General features: G+C 38.7%; 1 protein-coding gene across 2 annotated transcripts in view; it reads left to right on the top strand.

Moving 5' to 3' along the window:
• The first annotated feature begins 1,002 nt into the window (after positions 1-1,002).
• ACSL1 (acyl-CoA synthetase long-chain family member 1) overlaps positions 1,003-19,258 on the top strand; it is a 30,432-nt gene continuing 12,176 nt past the window's right edge. The window contains exons 1-10 of one of the 2 annotated variants that reach the window (XM_009872340.1): positions 1,003-1,230; positions 7,628-7,742; positions 8,129-8,193; positions 9,454-9,555; positions 13,312-13,411; positions 13,576-13,754; positions 16,363-16,395; positions 16,573-16,624; positions 17,418-17,491; positions 18,392-18,469. In XM_009872340.1, the coding sequence (XP_009870642.1) occupies positions 1,036-1,230; positions 7,628-7,742; positions 8,129-8,193; positions 9,454-9,555; positions 13,312-13,411; positions 13,576-13,754; positions 16,363-16,395; positions 16,573-16,624; positions 17,418-17,491; positions 18,392-18,469 (993 nt within the window). In that variant the 5' untranslated portion in view covers positions 1,003-1,035. The remainder of the gene's footprint in view (positions 1,231-7,627; positions 7,743-8,128; positions 8,194-9,453; positions 9,556-13,311; positions 13,412-13,575; positions 13,755-16,362; positions 16,396-16,572; positions 16,625-17,417; positions 17,492-18,391; positions 18,470-19,258) is intronic. The other variant, XM_009872341.1, reaches the window with a different exon arrangement.

Raw genomic sequence — 19,258 nt, 5'->3', positions numbered from 1 at the left:
TTTGGTGCGGGGCCCTTCGGTGGGGTGACCGGGTGCGGGTTGCCGTTGGCTCTGGGCAGGCCGGCTGCCTGCTGCTTACCTCTCACCCACTGGGCAGGAGCTGGTGGGTTTGGCATGTGACAAATGTCCTGGGAGACCTTGGCTGTAGAGGAGAGCACCCGCTGAGCTGACTGCAATCACTATTTATTATTTTTTTCCATGGTTGGTTCTTGCAGTGGAATATCTATGTCAGCGATTGCTGGCGGGAGGCAACCCCTTTCAGCTCTTCCTTCTGCGTGAACGTGACAAATCAAATGTGCTTCCTGTGCCTGATTATTTTGCGTGTGCTGCTGCCTTGAGGCTCCCTTAGATGCTGTTTTATTTTGCTTTGTGTCCAGAGATAAATTGCTGGGAGAAATAGGAAGCTTGCTAGCATAGAGGTGCTATGGGAGGATATTGGCTTTGAAGGCAGCTTGCTATAGTAAGCTCTCTGTTCATGGCTGAAGGGAAGGTAGAAAATAGAGATTTTTTGTAACTGGATTTGAGAGATGAAAAATCCTGCTCCTGATCTACAGGATTAGGATGCTATTAGGTTAGTGCAGGCAAGTTAACATCTTGCAGTCCTGCCCTCCCTGTTCCACACTTCCCCGTTTGACACTGTTTAAACAGTCTTACAGTACAGCTAGTCTGCAAATAACTATTTTGTATTTGTGAAATTCAAAAAGAAAAAAAAAAAGAGGGGGAAGGGAAAAGCTTTGCTAAAATGCAGTGTCTGTTAAAAGCAGTATTAAAACCCTGAAGAAGTTGCCCTTTGTCAGCCCCCCCTATTCTTCTGGAGTATGAACCTAGGAATTGCTTACTTACTTAATTGCAGCATACAGGTTTAACGGTATCGCCTGCCTAGTGGCAGATCAAATTATTTTGATAGCGGGAAGCCAGTGGGACAAAGCATACGTCAGTCTCCCACAACAGCAGTGAATCAAAAGGGGATTTCAAATCTTTAATGTTCTTTCATATCAACAGATTGCAGCATCAGGACAGCCACGCTGAACTGCAATGCAAGCACATGAGTTGTTCAGACACCTACGGATGCCAGAACTTGGGGATGTCAGGCAGTATGTGCGCACCCTTCCAACAAATACGCTGATGGGCTTCGGTGCTTTTGCAGCTCTCACAACCTACTGGTACGCAACAAGACCGAAAGCACTAAAACCACCATGTGATTTAGCAATGCAGTCTGTGGAAGTGGAGGTAAGTGTCACTTGATCGATGTTGTCGTTCACTGAATTTTTGGAGCCTAAAGCAGTGTAGAGAAACCAAATACTGATTTATTTAAGAGTGTTTCTGAATTAATTGCATGTGGGGAATACATTTCAGGGAACATTTTTTGTTGGTTTTTTATTTCCTGAAATATGTCTTTAAAGTGGTTTTTTTTTTGTCTTTCTGAATTTGAAAACCAGCATGAGTGCTGAGATCATAGTGGTAGTAAGCAGCATGGGAGAAAAACACTTTGTGCTGAGGAAACTGAGCTTCTGATCTGACTGGTGGCAGGAAGCTTGTGTGTGTTAGAATTGGCACAGTGTACTCTTGAATTTCTGGCCACATGATCAGGTGATGACCTATTAAATTAGTCCTTGGGGTCAATGTATGCTTGTGTATACTGATTAGGCTAATACTTTTCTGTTGTAATATTTAGTTTGGAATAGCTGACAAATGAGACTTTATGTTGGGTTATAAGCATGAAGGGTACTAATTGTCCTCAAATGATCTGTGGAAAGATATTAGTCCTGCCAAGAGATCCCAGCTATAGAGTAAGCTAAAATTAAAGTAACCACTTGCTAAACTTTGGATGTGCTGGTTTAGCTTTTGTCTTATGCTTTATAGAGGCAGATAGTTAAGTGCTGTGTTTCAGTAGTGAAGTCAAATACAGAAATGGTCTGATTGGATGGAATTGTTGTTTGGAAGCAAATATAGACAACTGATTAAATGAGTGAGGTTTCCTGAGCAGCAGTTATATTAACTCTCATGTTCAGTAGAGAGTCAAAATTTTACTGCTTGTTTCATTTTTTTTTTTTCAAGAGTGCCTGTGTATTTCTTGAGGGTAGACATGGTGTCTCCCCCTTCTGAAGGAAGGAGATAACTTTGAAAGGTGGTGATCTTCAATGAAAGTATTTACAAAATATACATTTGTGAGGCTGTCAGTTTCTTGTATTACTCTTGATAGTGAGAAACTTTTTTATATATATATACTTGTCACTTAAGTCTCCTTTTACAGTACATTTTTCTGTGTGGATGGGCTACATCTAGTTGTCCTCTACCAACTGCATCATGACTCCTTGTACTTAGGAGTAGGTGTGACTGCAAACTGATGTAAGCAAATATGGCAGAGCAGTTTAAAAATTCCAGTAGGTAAACTTTCATGAACTTCAACAAAGCAAACTCCTGTTATAGCCCTAAATCAGGCACTTTCTTTGCAATGTTTTTGATGGAAGCTGAAGAATGAAATGTTAGTTGGCCTTTCCATTCAGAAGTTTAGCTAGTACCATTTATTTTCTAATCTTCTTCCCAGTATGCCATACAGTAAACTTACTGACACATCTTACTATAGCAAGTAATGGTCTTTATTAGGAGTACGCCAAGGGGAAACAAAAATACACTCTGGCAATGTGAAAATTGCCAAAAATTCCTCTTTTTCAAAGAATGCATGTAAAGCAAGGATCCAGAGGTTAAATCTTCCTTCTTCTGGTGAGCTTTCCCAATACTGACAGCAGCCACTTGCCAGGTGGAATAGTCTTCTAGAGCCATGTGTTTTAGTAGCTGGAATAAACTAGCAGTGAAAGCTTTCCAACTATGGAGGGTCTCTCTAGTCAGTATAGACTTGAGCAGATTGTGAGGGCTTTGGAAGATGGTAGAACAGTGGCTCTTAACTGGCTGTAAAACCTGTGACATGGTTATTTGCATGAGATTTTTTGACAGCAGACACATTTTCCTGCCTTTACCTCTTTAAAGTAAATTGCTCATCACTGCTAGAATCTGTGATTGAAATCATTGTTTGGTAATATGAGAATTCACTAAATGACTTAATGCATCCTTGATCCATATTGTACTAATTAACGTTGACTCTCTGATCAGAGCAAGATAGGTATAACAGCATTATTCTTTGTTCCCTCTTCAGAAAATACATTTTAACAGGAAGATTGAACAGTAGTAAACATTAAATGAAAAGCAGATGAGTGTGTTAGCATGTTTTGGTGAGTTCAAACATTGAGAACATGTTCTCAATGACTAAGCTCTATCCAATTCTGCTTATTGACAGTTCAGATACAGCCCTGAATGTTAAATGTTGTAAACAGTACGAAACTGTAATCAAATGAGAATGTTTTGATGCAAGTTTCAAGTGTCTGTTAGAATTGGTACTTTATAAAAGCAATAATTTTAGTACAGTTCTTGTATAAGAGTGAGAAACTGTATCACGTTAAGATGGATTGTCACTTCTACAGAAGAAAAATATCAAATACTGGTCTCAAGCTATCTTAACATTCTGTTCTGGCTAAGCAATATAATACTAAAAGGTTTAGGGAGTAAGCAATGTACTCCAAAAAAGACATGGCAGAAGGCAGATCTTTTGCTGAATTAATATATAATCTACCTGTTCATGAGTGATAACAATTTTGAGCTATAAATGAGTTTCTACTTAGTTCTGACTTGTTTCCTTGGCCTCTAACAAAGTTGAATGAGGTCAGTGACTGGAGCAGGGTTTCCACCTAAGTCTTTTAACTTGATATGGGAGGGAAAAGATCCTATTTACTGCTGTTCCATGTCACTTGCAATCTCTGGAAAGCTTTGATTTGCTTGGCCAGCAGCCGGTGACCCATTTTAACTATCACTGAGTGAGCATAAAGATTACACACTTTTTTGAGTACCAGTACAAAGAGTTAGTGAAAGTATCAGCTCTCCTGGTGTAGATGCTGCAATTAAAAGATGTGGAATGTGATCTTTAAAATGTGCATGCTACAGTTCCATTTCACGAAAAGAAACCCTTTTGCCTTCATAGCCTCGCAGCCTGATCTCTCTTGAGGGGAACTTATCAGAGCTATAGGTGAAAACTTTCCAGAATCCAACTGAATCCTGTGTCTGTAGGAGGGAGACAGCATAAATGAAGAATTTAGAGTTTGACTAGTGTGAGGCTGCATTGCGGAGACTCATGATATACTTAGTCTTCTACTATATTGTTAAAAATTTCAGTGCTACCGCAATGGTAGGAATATGGCATCAGTCCTGTGTTTTGAAAAGCTTGTGCACCCTTAATGTCTGTAGTTGCAGGCATGTCTGGATCTGCCTGATTGTAAATTTCTCTTCCCATTGGTGACTGATAGCCAGACAACTTGGCTATTGATTTGAGTGCAAGTGTATGGCTGTCAAATACATTAAACCTCTCTTTGAGAATCCAGATGCTTCTATTTGGCTCAAGTTCTGCAAAAACATGTAGGAGGATAGGATATAAATAGACACTAAGGTGTCAGTATTTTCTAGTAGTAAGAGCTTGGATTTGTGACTGGCATTTTTCTTCCCTTAAGAAGAAAAGACGTTATATTATAGACAGAGGTATTTGACCCATGAAAACTTTTAAAACTGCTTAGATTCTCCCGATACACTGCCAGAACTCTAGCTTGCCTTGTTTTTAAAGAATCACTTGACTGGATGTGTGCTTGTCACCGTTTTAAGTGATCGGTTTTAGCTGCTGTGTGCTTACCTATAGGGATTAGCATGCTTAAAATTATATGGCTTGTTTAAAAACTCTAGTTCAGACTTAATGCTGCTCAGAATATGCACATTGGGGACCTAAGCACCACTTGGTAGTATGCTTTTCCTTTCAGGAAAATAGAAATTTGGTCTCTCATCACTGAGGCATAGTGGAGCCAACAGTGTGCTTTGACACTACTGCTAATCTTAAGAAGCCTGTGTCAACAAGCAGTAAACTCATGGCTTGAACAAAAGCAGTTATCTTCTGTGACCCAAATAGGCATTGATAGAGTAATACATGCCTGTGTTGAAGTCTTTTTTTTCTACAGCTGCTGCTGTTCTGAACCAATGCCAAGGTTTTTAATGTCCAGCACTTGCTGTGTAATGGATCCATTTCCTGGAACCCCCTGAGCTGTTGCAAGGGCTGCCTTACATGAGTAACTAGAGGCTGTTCTTGCATTAATAAGATTTTCATTGCCTGACTTCTTAAGAACACTTTGGTAGAACTGTGACAACCCTTTTGAGTGCTTACTTTAGTACTGGCCAGATCTGCTGGATCCTATTCAAATAACTTGTGTGAAATCAGCCAAATATTCCAGTCTTGAGATGCAGATGTTTGATGGATGTAGTGACCAGTGATTTTTAGAGAAGTTTGTTGCAAACAGAATTACCTGATATTGTACTGATGTTCTGGATAAGAACAGTTCAGACAGGCTCTTGAAATAGTAGCTCTTGTTACTGTCAAGCAAAATGTAGACCAATATCATAGTATTGCCTAGTAGATGAATTCAAACTGGGAGCATAAGGTACAGTTTAAGTGATCTTCAGCATATCCAAAGGTACTTCACTGCATCCAAAAAGAGTAATTCTGAACTGGTGGTTTTCACACAAGGAGCTGTGTGTGTTTCACCAAAACTCTTACTCTAGGGCTATTGAAAACTTGGTTAATTTCACTTTACTTTGGGGAAAAAGAATAAAATGAGCAGAATTGTAAGTTGATTGTGTTTCCCTTTACTGAGAATTGATTCTTCCCTTCATGAGAATTGAGGGAGTCTTTTCAAGAGCAGTCTGAAAAACCCCCAGAAGGACAGTACAGTCAGCCCTGTGTGTGGTGTGTGTCTGTGAAGTGGTGTGCTGTCAAGTCTCATCCTCAACTTTGGTTAGTGCCTCAGGCCCTGCAAAAACTGCTTTTGTGGTGCTGAGTAATAAGGTGTGTAAACAAAACAGTAGTAGCACAGATGAGGGGAAAACAAATATTTCTTGACTGTTGGCAAGGAGTGGCTTAGGATACTGTATCTCATCTGATGTAGGAATTGTAGCCTGTGAAACATGGTACTGCTACATGGCACTTGTTGACATTACCTGTGACTGTGGTTACAAATGACATTGGTTGATCTTCCTCACGTTAGCTCTCGAGGTGGTAAAACTGGGAAAATCTAGAAGCTGACCTTGATCTGTGAAACCAGTGCAATAAAGCAAGCAGTCTTGCTTTTCTTTCTAGGCACAGACCTGTGCTAGTGATCAGCTCATTTCCTATAGAGTAGATGTTAGTCTGAGTACAAGTGTGCTCTTGAATTTCTATTGTTACAAATTTTTAGAGGGAAGCCAGTCATTAACTTGATCTAGGTCATGTTCACAGTGTACGTTTCTGCTTACTGTCAAAGGAGTGGCAAGCACTGCATTACGCATAGCGTTTTGCTAAAACAAGTTAGACTTGTTTTAGTGTTAAAGTATTTCTTTCCTCTGATGTGCATGTAACCTGCTAGCTTGCCTCTGGATGTGGGCAGTAGGATATCTTCTGCAGATAAACCTGTGTTTATCTAGCTTAGACCTGAACAGATGCTCTCTGGTCTTCCATGGTACTTTGAAAACAGAAAAATAAACCAACAACTGAGAAAAGCCTATGACTGCATATGAATAGGTTTTTGATATTGTGGATAGTGGCACAATTCAGGCACAGTTTTAGTTAGTCTAGGATTTGACTTTATGAAAGAGCCAGGAGTTGACTACAACCACTGATAGAATCTTACGCAATGTTTACCCAAGACCCTCTGTTTAACCTGCTAGGCTCTTCCAGCTAACAACTTGCTTGTAGGTGACTGTCATTACAGCAGGATTAATGAATGTGGCACAATAGTACTTGCATAACTACGGTTTGTGAAACTTGATTCACATAATGACATTATTTAATCAGTCACCATAAAGAATTATTAAATTCTCATATTAACTTCCAGTTGTAGCTTATGTAAATAGTTCTCAAGGTAGTACTGTCCTGACTTCCTCTAACTAGATCAGGAGGAAAGCTTTTTGTGTGAGATAGAACTTCAAATTGGATTAAAGGACTCAAATACTCTGTGCTAAATAAACAATTTACTTATGACAACGTTTGTTTAGGGTGTTGTTGACCACCATTAAAATTTAGGGTTTGAAGCCACAACTTGGAAGTGTGATGTCTTCTAATCCTAATTGGAAAAGTAGATTAGGATCTCAGCATTAAGGCTGTATGTAGAGAGCTCTGAGGCTAGAATGATTTAGAAAGCTTGATGGAGTTAATTATGCTGCAATAATAGAGTAAAACATTTTCTTAAGGAAGATGCTGTGTCTAGTAAGGAGTGTCAAAGGGCATTTTGTCATTCTTGTTTGTTCTGTGCTATCATATAGGTAGCTGAGAAATAATTTTTTTTGCCTGATGGATTTTCAGTAATTCAGGGAACAGTCTGACTGAGCAGTGTCCTGGGAAACTGTGCAGATCTCTCACCTAGTGGTGAAAAGAACTGAAGTTCTCTCAAGCAGAATTTGCTGTGGCTCATAACGAAGCTTAATGGATTAAGTGTGTTTATTTCTTCAGGAAACCTCTGTTCATTTATAACCAAGTGCATCTAATGTTTCTAATTGGTTTTCTTAGGGTAGTGAGCATGCTCGAAGGTCCTCTCTTCTTAACAGCAACGAACTGTTGATTTACTACTATGATGATGTGAGAACAGCTTATGATATCTTCCAAAGGGGTTTGCAAGTCTCAAGTAAGTCTAAAATTAAAGCTAGTTTTTTCACATATGCTGGGAACTAAAGGTCTGGCTTTTTTGAAATGCATTTGGGGATAGGGGATGTCTACCTAGTGATATAAGCTTTCTTGAAGGCAAATTTAGCTGTGATCTCTTGTGAAGCAGAGTTTTATGAATAAAGTTAGTGCTGTGTCCCTTAGTCTAAACCAAGCTTGTTGTCTCTATCCTCCCCTAGCTTCCCTCCCTGGGCACCCTTCCCCCCCCTCTCTGAGAGAAAGAGGTTTGTATTCTGAAGGTGTCTGCAAACAATCTAGAGGTTTGACACCTGAGTATAGTTTAGTGTAGTGTCAGGACAGAGGAACTGGGTTTTAAATTTAAAGTAACTTCTAATTTATCTTTTGTAGATAATGGTCCCTGTCTAGGTTTTAGAAAACCAAACCAGCCATATGAGTGGATCTCCTATAAAGAGGTAAGTACTCTCTTAGTGCTAGACCTGCTTTTGCTTGCTGAGACCATTGATACAGCACCCAGTAATGAGAGAAAACAAATTTAATTATTTATAGATGATTTAAAGTAGTATCAATATTGCAGAAAGTTTCTAGTTCCTGTTAAAATATCTTAAAAGAACAGCCTCAAATATGTGCAAGGAGGGGGGAGGAGTATCTCCTGCACTTGGTTTAGTAATGGTTTTATTTCAGATTTTTTAATTGGGCTACCTTGGCAGCTTTTAGTATCTCATTGTTGACCTGTTTAGAGCTTGGACACTGCCTCTGAAGGGCTGCAACTTCAAAGTAGTATTCAGGATCTCATTCTGTGACTATTTTAGGCACTTGCTTGTGAGAGGCTCATCTTACACCAGGAAAAGTCCTTATCTACAGATGTTACTTGTGGTTCTTCACAACTTGTCTCCATAGTGCTGAATGGTGGTTGCTTAGGATGTTAACAAATAGGCTTTTAACTAGTAGCATGCTCTTTCATGATTGCTAAAAATATTTTAATGCAAATCTTTGTTAACAGGTGTGACCTCTTAAGTTGTTTCTGATTTAATCAGTTATTGTCTTCACTTTTGCATGAACCTTGCCTATTGCTTGTTGTTAAGGTCATTAAGCACCTTTTGTATGTAGATATCACTTTTTCCAAGGTGGTTTTGCTGGGTACTTGTTCGGTGCAACCTCTCAAAGCTCTGCGTTGTCAGTTATGTGACTGATGGATTCAGGTCATGTGCTATATGGAAAGAATTTAGAGAATTGCCTTCCCGAGTTTTGTTTATAGAACTATCTGAGTTTTGTCTCATTCTCTTTTTGAAGGTAGGAATACTATTCCCATAAGCACTGAATGAAGTGATATTTAGTGCTTGTGTTTCTGGTCAATCACATGCTGAGTTACTGCAGGGTCACTTCTGATGTTTAATACAGGTACATAGAAAAGGCTGTTTTGTATGTGATCTTAGCATTTAAACTCTACCTATGCTTTTAAGCCCAACTGGATTAAGTGTCTCTGCATATACTGAGTGCAAGGTGTAGTATCTACAGTCAGTGCAGTGTAAGGGCACTGCAATGTGTAGGTTATCAAAGTCACTGAGGACAACCAAAATAGCCTGGATAAATTCTGTCTACTTCATACCAGTTGGCCTTATTTTTGTATTGTAGGACTTGAGGTAAAATAGTGTCACGGGGTGTACACTGAGCTTGCTCTCAATTTTTTTTCTCTCTTTTTTTTCCCCCTCCAGGTTTCAGACAGAGCTGAGTGCGTAGGCTCTGCATTACTCCATCGAGGCTTTAAACCATCTCATGTTCAATATATAGGAATCTTTTCACAAAATAGACCTGAGGTAATTTAATTGACAATGTGTGTATTGGTGATCTAACTGTTACTGAAGTGGCTCACTCTTTATATCTGTTTTTTGCCAGCATGCTGAGCTTCCCTACTGAGTATATTTGGTGGTGGGAAAAGGCTAAAGATGGACATAAAGGTTGACCCACAAGCCATAGACATGGCATCTTTAGCTAAGAACCAAAACTGGTAATTGACACAACTCTTGGTGTCTTGTGTTGTGTCTTTTTTTGCTTCCACAGCTGAATGCAGAAGGCTGGAGAGCAGGAAGAGAATTGGGAAATTCAGGAGAACTTAATTTTTCCCCTCTTTTCAGTTTATAGAGGAGGTCTGTTTAATGGGAAGCTATGTGGTACTTGAATGTAATCACCATTTGCTTTCTCTTAAAGTGACTTTGGAGTACAAGGTAATTGGAAGTGGTTGGAAGTCGTAAGGAGGTGTTTAAACCCTTCAAAATCCAAAGAAACACTTGCAGATTAAATATTTGGACAAATAGAAGGTGGCTAAAGGTGATAGAACTATCTCTGCCAAAGGCACTGGGTACAAAGATTCTGGGAGGGAGAAGTGCTGATGGAAGCAAAATTTGAAAATTAATTGCAGTTCAGTAAAGGGGTGGAGAGACTAAAGAAAGTGACATGATTAAAGATCACCTGACAAAACAAAATTGTGTTACAAATGTGAGATAACTAAAGAGATATTTAGACTGATTAGCTAGTGTCTATCCATTTTAACCCAGAAGTGGTTCTAGATTGTTTCTAAAAAAATATTATGAAGTACTGAGTAAATATTTTCTAGACTAATTTATTAAATGTATTTGATAGTACTAAATTTCTCTAACCTACATTTATGTGCTTAGTAGCTTGAGCTGGTACTTGCTGCTAGTTCAGTCCAAACCTGCCTTGTGACAGAGGACTGGTTCTTAAGTTTTGCCAAAAATATGCTGTTCCTCTTGATTAAACACTTCCAACTGGATGCCGTTATCTAGAGCCATCTACGGCATTGACAGGGTTAAAAGTTGTGTCAGTGTCTCAGTCATGCTGGATGACAGCTTGCTGTTGGATCTCTTCTGATTTCAGTTTGTCACTGAGCCTTGCCTGCTGTCATTAAAATGCAAACTGTGTGACAAGTGACCTTGACCCACTTCCTCCTCTCCCAGCCTACACCACAAAAAAACCTGAACTCTAGTCTTGTACGGATGAAGAAAAACATTCCAGACTCTTAAATATGCAGTAGTTTGCTTGGATTTTCCTGCTGGAATTCCAGTTCTAACAGATACGGTTTTATTTCCACATAGAAAAATACTTGTCTCCACTTAGGAAACTGTTAAATGACAGGCTGTAACAGATGCTTCAGTTCAGTTTTCTATGCTTATAACATTAGGAACTGGGAGTAAAAAGGGGAGCCAGATGTCAGTGTTGTGCCAGTTTGAGCTGTTTCTCTATAGACATTTGGGTACGAGGTCTATGACTGCTGGATCGGTGGATTTTCAGAAGGAGAAGCATGATAGTGTGGTCTGCTCTTGGATCGCAGAGACAAAATGTGCTTGAGTTGCACTGCTCCAGCAGGCTTTGAGTTGGGTCAGAATGAGCTGGAAAGACTTACTTAAACCAGCAACTTAAAATCTGGGATTTTCCCTGCTGAGAACTCCTGTATGAGTGTTGTGACATCTCCAACATAATCGCCTGTCTGCATTAGTGATTACGTGAGGCTTTTTTGTGTGAAATGATTCACATTTGTCAGTTAAGGGAATAACTGCTGGGGAAATCCCCTAATGGGAAAAATCCTAGCATGCAACTTGCTTGAATATTCACTAAAAAACAAAAGCTAACTTTGGATTTATAAATATTACTTTCTCTTTGAGTAACTGAAAAACAGATGATCTCTTCTACAAGCAAGGAAATTGTGTTTTGGATTGTGAAAACAGAACAGTGAAAAACACAGTGTCCCTTAAGAGATCAGAGCCATGTCAAAACAAGTGGGAACTTTTCAAACTGTCTGTATTCACTGCTAGTTGCTTGCTTGGGCTTTGAGTGAGAACTCGAGTGTCAAGGTTTGATACTTGTATTTAGATACTCCTAACTTTACAAGCTAAAATGGAAGAAAAGTGTCTTGGTAGCCCAGAAATAAAAGATGCCAGTTGTATTGAGAATGGTGGTGTGCAAGAGTTGTTGGAGGCTGCAACAGGAACCTTTGTATCACCACAGTTTCTCAAGTCTACTATAGTAGGCCTCCACCCTATTACCTCTGCTGAACAGCAACACAGCTGTACCTGTGCAGTACAGCTGCACAGGTGGATGCTATCTAGGAAGAACTTCTCATTGACCATTTTGTGGCTGGGATAGGTGTGCATGCTTAGACTTACCAGTATGTCTAATGTCTGCATAAAAGTCTAGTTATCTGCTAGCTGGCCTTGTACTAGTTTCGTACAAAGTTGGGTTTTTTTGGACAAGAGGCGTACAACTTTCTGAAAGCATTATGCAATAGAGAAATTCCCTGTCTTTAAGGCTGTCTCAGTCAGTAGAGAACTTACTTTAGGAAACCTGCCTGTAATAAACAGTTTGTAAAACTGAGATTTAGCAACTTCAGTAATAGCCTCTATATTAGGTGCTATATGGAATAGCCAGCTGAATGATGTCTAAACTTGTCATCGTATGGGGTGAGGTAACTGGCTAGTGTCCTGCAAAAACACTGGAAAGTGTGACAGTTTGGGGGTGGGGAAGGGAAATGAGCACCCTTGTTAATGCAGTCCTTGTCAAATTTTAAAGATATATGCTTTGTTCCTGGAATGGACTAAAGGTACAGTGACTGAGAATTTTTGTTACTCTCTGGAAAAACTGTGATGTTCCAGTTCCACTGGCCTCTTGAAGTGTTCAGAGGCTTGCATTTCAGGAGTCACATGCTACCCTGTATTTTGGTGTGACTGGTTCCTTACAAAGTCTATACCCAATAGCTGCTACCTGGAAAAAGACCTGCATGACTATCTTACCTTGATGGTACTTTGGATGAAGTCAGGCTTGCTGTAAAGCACTGTCAGCTTGCATCACACACTATGTGGCTGCAATATCCATCATGTTTATTGGGTACTGCACCTGTTAGCAGGCAAGTCCTTCCTACTGCAGCTTGCAGGGATGTGACTGCATTTTTTTTTTTTATAGAAGTCTTCAGATTAGATTCCTTTAAAGAAGAATGGCTGGTCTTGAGAAATGCCAAGAAGGTTTCAGGGCCTGTCTTTCCAAAGGATTTCTAATTTAAGTGCGTATGTGGCAAGTCTGATCATCAAACAAGATGCAGATAATAGAGGTGGTGTGAATATATTTAATGTGTGACAAGATGTGAGCAAGTCCCTCATAGATTCATGTACTATGGTAATATAGAATATTGAAGGCTTTGGTGACCTTGATAACCTAAAACCATGGAAAAAATACTGTACTCTTACTCAAGGTCTCTTTCTGCTAATAGGCAAGCTTATGAGACAGTTACTGTTAACTAGTTTTCAAAAGTACTTGAAATTACTCTTAGGGGAGAGATGAATTTTATTGGATTGGATTCTTTCCTATAGCTCCTTATTGTGTATTTCTTCTTTCCTCCTTCCATGAAAAAAAACTTGGTAGATCTTCAAAATTATACAAACTGCCATTATTTTTTTTAGAAAGACTTGTCCAAGTGAAGTCTGTCCTATTAGCTTCCTTTTTAGAATGCGAATATTTCTTGGAGGTCTGTTACAAGACAGTGATTCATATCTCTCTTTGTGCAGTGGGTTATCGTCGAGCAGGCATGTTATGCATTCTCCATGGTGGTGGTGCCACTCTATGATACGCTGGGAACTGAAGCAATTATGTACATCGTGAACAAAGGTAAGACATCTTCAGTAGTTCAACTAAATGAGTGATAGCAGAGCTGACTGAGGGCAGAACTGTAGCCTTCTTCAGAAGAGTCTTCCAGTACCATATTCTGAAGTATGTATGAATCGAGTCTAAACTCAGCTTGATGTATTGATAATGTTGTTCTCCTTCATCAGCTGACTTGTCATTGGTTTTCTGTGACAAACCTGACAAGGCCAATCTTCTGCTAACCAGTGCGGAAAAGGGGGAGACTCCGATACTCAACACTATTGTTATCATGGAGTCTTTTGGCATGGATCTTGTGGAACGTGGCAAGAAGTGTGGGGTGGAAGTCTTCAAGATGAAAGAAATAGAGGTAAGCACACTTAATCTACTGCATTCAATCCATTTACTTGTGGAGAAAGAAGAGAGTGTCTGTTGAACAGATTTTAGGACTGTGAACAAAATGGATTAGTTTCAAAACATTTAATGATCTCTTGGATTTTTATGCAAGAAAATATTAAATAAAAATAGCTTGTTATAATAGTATTTCACAATGCTCAAAATGTAAGTGTATATGCCAAGATGACAGAATGAAATCTTATTAACACAGTTCAGACTAAACATCAGATCTGAACTTTAAGGCTTGTGAAGCAGTAACACAGTAATTATATACTGTGACTAAGACTTCAGAAATATTATTTCGAAAAGAGCCTGCATATGTTTGTCTTGTGAAAAATGACTTCTTTCCCTGTATACTGATTTTACAAAATAGTTTGGGTTTTTTTGGTGGGAGGAGGAAAATGTCTTATAGTAATGGAGGGAAATGAGACTTCCAGGTGTGGGAAGTAGGGACCATTCTGCTTAGCCACCTAATGCTCAAGTCATGATTTCACTTGTACTTATTTTGTCTGCATAAGATACCTTATGCAAGTTTATTTCATAATTTCACTTACTTGGAGAACTCTGTCCCACAATCATACTGCATAAAGTAAATCTTTAGTATGATACTACAAAATTTAGTTTAGCCTGGTTGCACCTGGAGTTCTGGTGAAGACTTGACTCACTAGGGCTTGCAAACCTCCAAAGAAGTGTGCTTGTCTTGTGCTGGTGTCAGTAACTGATGTGAAACACTTATTTCACTGGACTTGTTTTCACAGCAGTCTTAACTGCTATGTTAATAGGGCCACCTTCTGGTAAAGATACAAAAATGCTAGTGTGTCTTAAAAGATGATTAATTGTATCATAAATAACTAGTCTCAGCAAGACTGCCAGGTTGAAATGGGGCTAAAAACATGCAGAGTAAGTATAGGTCACAGGCAGAAGGGTTGGGTTAAACTTAAAGATTGTTCCAACTGCAAGTTGGCACACTAAAATCAGCTTTTTTCCTTGAGTTGAACTCCAGTTCCTGGTAGAGAAAGATGCTTTCCACTGGATCTTCTAGTTACAGGAAAAGAAAACCAGAGAATGACTGTTACCTTTAACTTAGAGGGCATTGGTAGTGGTTGTGTTTGGTTTTTTCTTTTGGGGGAGGGGGGTGTAGGTTTTATTGTTGTTGTTTTAGAGGTAGAGCCTTTTAGTATCTCCCAGAAGGCAACTATGGACTGTTTAGGAGGTTAGATTAGAATAGAATGACTATTTCTACCTTTAAGTACTTAATTTTATGGATTTTTGACTTGAGCTTATTGCTCAGCTGTGCTTTATAGGTTGTGACCAGTTCCTCTGTATCTTCTGGATGCCATAGTCATTGTTTTTGATACCTAATATCTGCATGTATGCTGTGGTTACTTAGAGCTGAGTAGGTGTGAATAAACGACTCTTCAACAGGAAGAGATGTTGGGGTTCTGTTCTAGGAGGTTCACAGAAATTGTGGCTGTATATTCTATAAATACCAGGTTCAGTAAATGGCAATACTCAAAACAGGCTGTAGGGGAAGTATTGAGCTTCTGGTGGTATCTGAAATGCAGATGTTGCTTCGAGCAGACAGCTGCATTGTCAAATTAGCAAATTTTTGCATAATGGCACTGGTTCAAAAGGACAGGCTTACAGGTATTGGAATGTTAACTGTTTCTGGACATTCCTTTTTTCTTAAAGCTCTTTGGGTAATCTAAGAGGTATATCATACTAGAGAAAGTCTAGGGCTACTAGAGGAATGCGTAGTGCTATTGTGCACTTAGGATGGAAAGGCAATGGTGAAGCTGATGTCTGCCCTCAAAGGATGCATCCAAAGCTATACTTAAAGGATCCATTTTAATTTACTGAAGTCCTTAAGCTAGTATGCTTCTAGTCTTAAATAGGCATAACAGTGAGTCTTGATTTGAAAATTTAAAGCTTATAGATATGGACCATCGGCTTTCACATTTTTCCCCTTAATCTTTACAAAAGGATCTTTTTGATATCCGTTCCCTTCTGCCTGAAGAGCTATGATATCTTTAATGGTCAAGCCTGAATAAATGTAATGAAAGAGAGGGAAGAAGAGGCTCTGAAGGAGGGAATGTTGTGCTCTCCACTTTTCAGTATAAAAGGAATACGAACCACCAATGATCCTTTATGAGGAGGTTTGGTCTTCCTTCTCACAAGCAGTGGTGTTAATGAGAGGTGCTTACTGAGATGAATCTTGCTCTGTCTATTCAGTGGTTGTCAGTGGCACATGTATTTGGCATGAGGTATAGGACTGATTTGCCTGCTGTGGCATGTTATAAAACTGCTTAACATTGAGCTTCTCTAGCAAATGACTTCTGATTTACTAGCTGGAAGAAAAAACTGAATTTTAGATTAATTACCACTTTTATATTTGGAGAACATGGTAGCTATTCCATATAGCTTTAAAATGTCCTTTAAAGCCTTTGGTATTTTCTTCTAAGTTGAAATGCCTTAACAGGCAGTCCAAATGATGGAATATTATGATGTCTGGTAAATTTAAAGAAAAAAGGTTACGTGCACATGTCTAAACTGTTTCTGTCCATTTTCTCTGGTTTCTATAGGAGCTGGGAAGAGCACACAGGCAAAAACCGATTGTAAGTATGAAATTAGTTCAAGCGACAATTTGAAACTGGGTAGTGTTCTGTAGATCAAACTAGCAAATCTCCCTATCTCCCATAGCTCAGAAGTAACACTAGTATTTCAGTGTTTTGTCCAGGAAAACCTTTTTCCTTGCTATCTTAACCATACTAATACTTTCTTGACTCTCATAGCCTCCAAAGCCAGAAGATCTAGCAGTCATCTGTTTCACCAGTGGAACGACAGGTACACCTCATTACATTATGCAGAATTTATTATCCTGTATGTGCAAAATGAATTCAGAAGCCCTCCTACTTTTTTTTTTTTCAAGACTCTCCCCTGCTGCTGCATCTTTTTGGCAAGTAGTAGCTGGGGAAGTTTTATGGTAAGGCTCCCTTTGATTTTTCCCATTGAATACAGAGTTGCAGTGTTATGGGGTGGAGGTGTTACATTTTTGGGCTTGGAAATAAGTATTGTATCTGTATTTTCATTATAGTAAGGGCTCTGCATCAGACTTCAATCTTTCAGTTCTTCTGTAGTCTTTTTTGTACTGTATTAATGAAATTTGTTCCTTAGCTCTAAGCAATTGTGCTGTAAGACCAAAATAGACCATCTGGATGTGACACACCTGACACTTATATGTTAATATCCATGCTGGCAGGGAGTAAAGGGAAGAGTACAACAACCTACCTTTTTAAAGCATATGTGAGAACAGAAATTAATCTGGGTTTGATAGCTGCATATTCATACAAATGCTGAATTTTGAATGAGAAGCTTATCCAAGAAACATGACAATTTCTTAAAGATTTGCTCTCCCTATGGAACTTGAGGACTTCAGTACAAACTTAACTGTTTTTAGCTATTCCAAAAAGTGTGTTAGCAAGTTCTCTTGCCTTCATTTTAATTGATATATGTGGAAATATATTAATATCAAAGAAGGGACTGACTGATTGAGATGCTGTTTGGTTAGTTTTACCACTGCTTGGTAACTTAAGATCTAAAAATTTCACTGTTGCATCCCAATGTGCTTCTTCCTTAGGAAACCCCAAAGGAGCTATGATCACTCATCAAAACATAGTCAGCAATACTTCAGCTTTTGTGAAAACTACAGAGGTAAACTGCAGAGGTTAACCTTGTGCATTTGCATGAAGGGAAGAATCTTAGGAGTAAACCCAACATTGATATCTCATTAACTTTGGTCTTAACTTTTAGTAAGATCCAAGTGAAATTATAACTTGACAGCTCTCTGCCAATGCTAGGTCAGAAAGCAGTGTTTACAAGTTTCTTCTCTCAGGGTCAAGAACCTGACAGACCTACAATTTGGTCTGATCAAAGCAAAATGTTATAAAGATCCTGATGTGGTTCTACATTATTCTGGTGTGGTCTCTTAGTGCAAGCTCTGTATCAGAGGGTTTGTACTGAGGCTAACCTTTTCCACTAAGGATGGGAAAAGCCATAATGTATTTTAACGCCTTAAAATGTTTAAAGCCCTTGCATAAGTGAGCAAGCACCATGCTTTTACATGTTAGTGTTAACATTTAGTTTACAATAGACTCAAGTTCATCTATGGGATAACTAACATAATGGGTTTAAGTTCTAACATAGATGTAATTAAAAATACTTTTTATATCAACCTTATGGTAAATCTTTCATCTAAGATAGAAATGTATTTTTTTTTAAACCTTTAAGACATACTACTTTTTTTGTTCCTCTCCTTCCCTATATGGAACCTTCTGTGGTTTATATTGGAATTTGTTTCTCTTTATGATCGTATGAATGAGAAGTTGTAATAACCTGGTGACTGTACACAACTCTCAAAGATTACCATTTCTGCAATGTGTATTTACTCATGCTAGAAGTAACTGCTGTAATCTTTCTAATGAAAGACAATGCAGCTTCATTACAAACAACACTGAAGCGAGGGCCATGCTGTAGAGTTTAGACACTAGATTTCATTCTTTAAGGCTAAAGAGAATCAATGAGAACTAAATTTAATTTTACTAACACTTTCAGAAAACATACATGCCTTCCTCTGATGACGTTCTGATATCGTTCCTGCCCTTGGCTCATATGTTTGAGAGAATTGTTGAGGTAAGCATCCGTTTGTACTGCTCTATTGAGAAACTTGCTTTTCTTACAGAGTGCATGTCTCTTGAATCCCAGTCATACATGATTTTCCTTTTTGATTCTTGCATGGGTGTATGAAAGCTTGAGGGTAAGGTTCAGGAAAGCAATATCCCATAAACACTATCTAGTTGCTTTTCGTGCTGGAATATAAACATTAACTGTAGAGTTAAGGTTAATAAGAAACTGATTTACTAAGCATGAAACAATGCTTAGTAAACAATTCATTAGTGTGCACATACACTGCCTAGAAACTCCCTCTAATATAATTGCACGTTTAAAAATGCATGCCATTCTTTAGTCTGTGAACTTAAAAGTACTTTATAATGCGGCATCCTGTTTGCTTGCACAAAACTAATTTTAAGTTGACTAAATTTACCACTGTTTCCAGAAACTTCAATAAAAAGGAAGGAATTTTTTGTTTCAGTGGTGGTCTTTTCCAGAAAATTAAAATGGCTTTTAATGCCATTTGACTGAACTTTGAAGGTCTCTTGAATAAAGGTTGTTTTACTGCATAGCAAAACCCAGCACTTCCTTTTTGAGGATGAGGGAGCTCAAGTTGTTTTAATGCTGGCAGTTTTAAGGACTTCTGAACCCATCATTAGTTGGCAGGCACTTACCGAAAAGATGCAATTAACCGAAAAGATGCAAACTTGTTATATACAGTAGAGGCACAGGTATTAAATTGCTGCACTTATTGAAGTAGCTCCTCTCCCTTAGGTAGACTGCAAATAAGTATGTTGAAAGTAGCCATAT

This window comes from Apaloderma vittatum, unplaced genomic scaffold (assembly GCF_000703405.1).
Source record: "Apaloderma vittatum isolate BGI_N311 unplaced genomic scaffold, ASM70340v1 scaffold39486, whole genome shotgun sequence".
Taxonomy (NCBI): Eukaryota; Metazoa; Chordata; class Aves; order Trogoniformes; family Trogonidae; genus Apaloderma; species Apaloderma vittatum.
The sequence above is the reverse complement of the archived record's forward strand: the minus strand, read 5'-3'. Positions and strand labels throughout refer to the sequence as shown.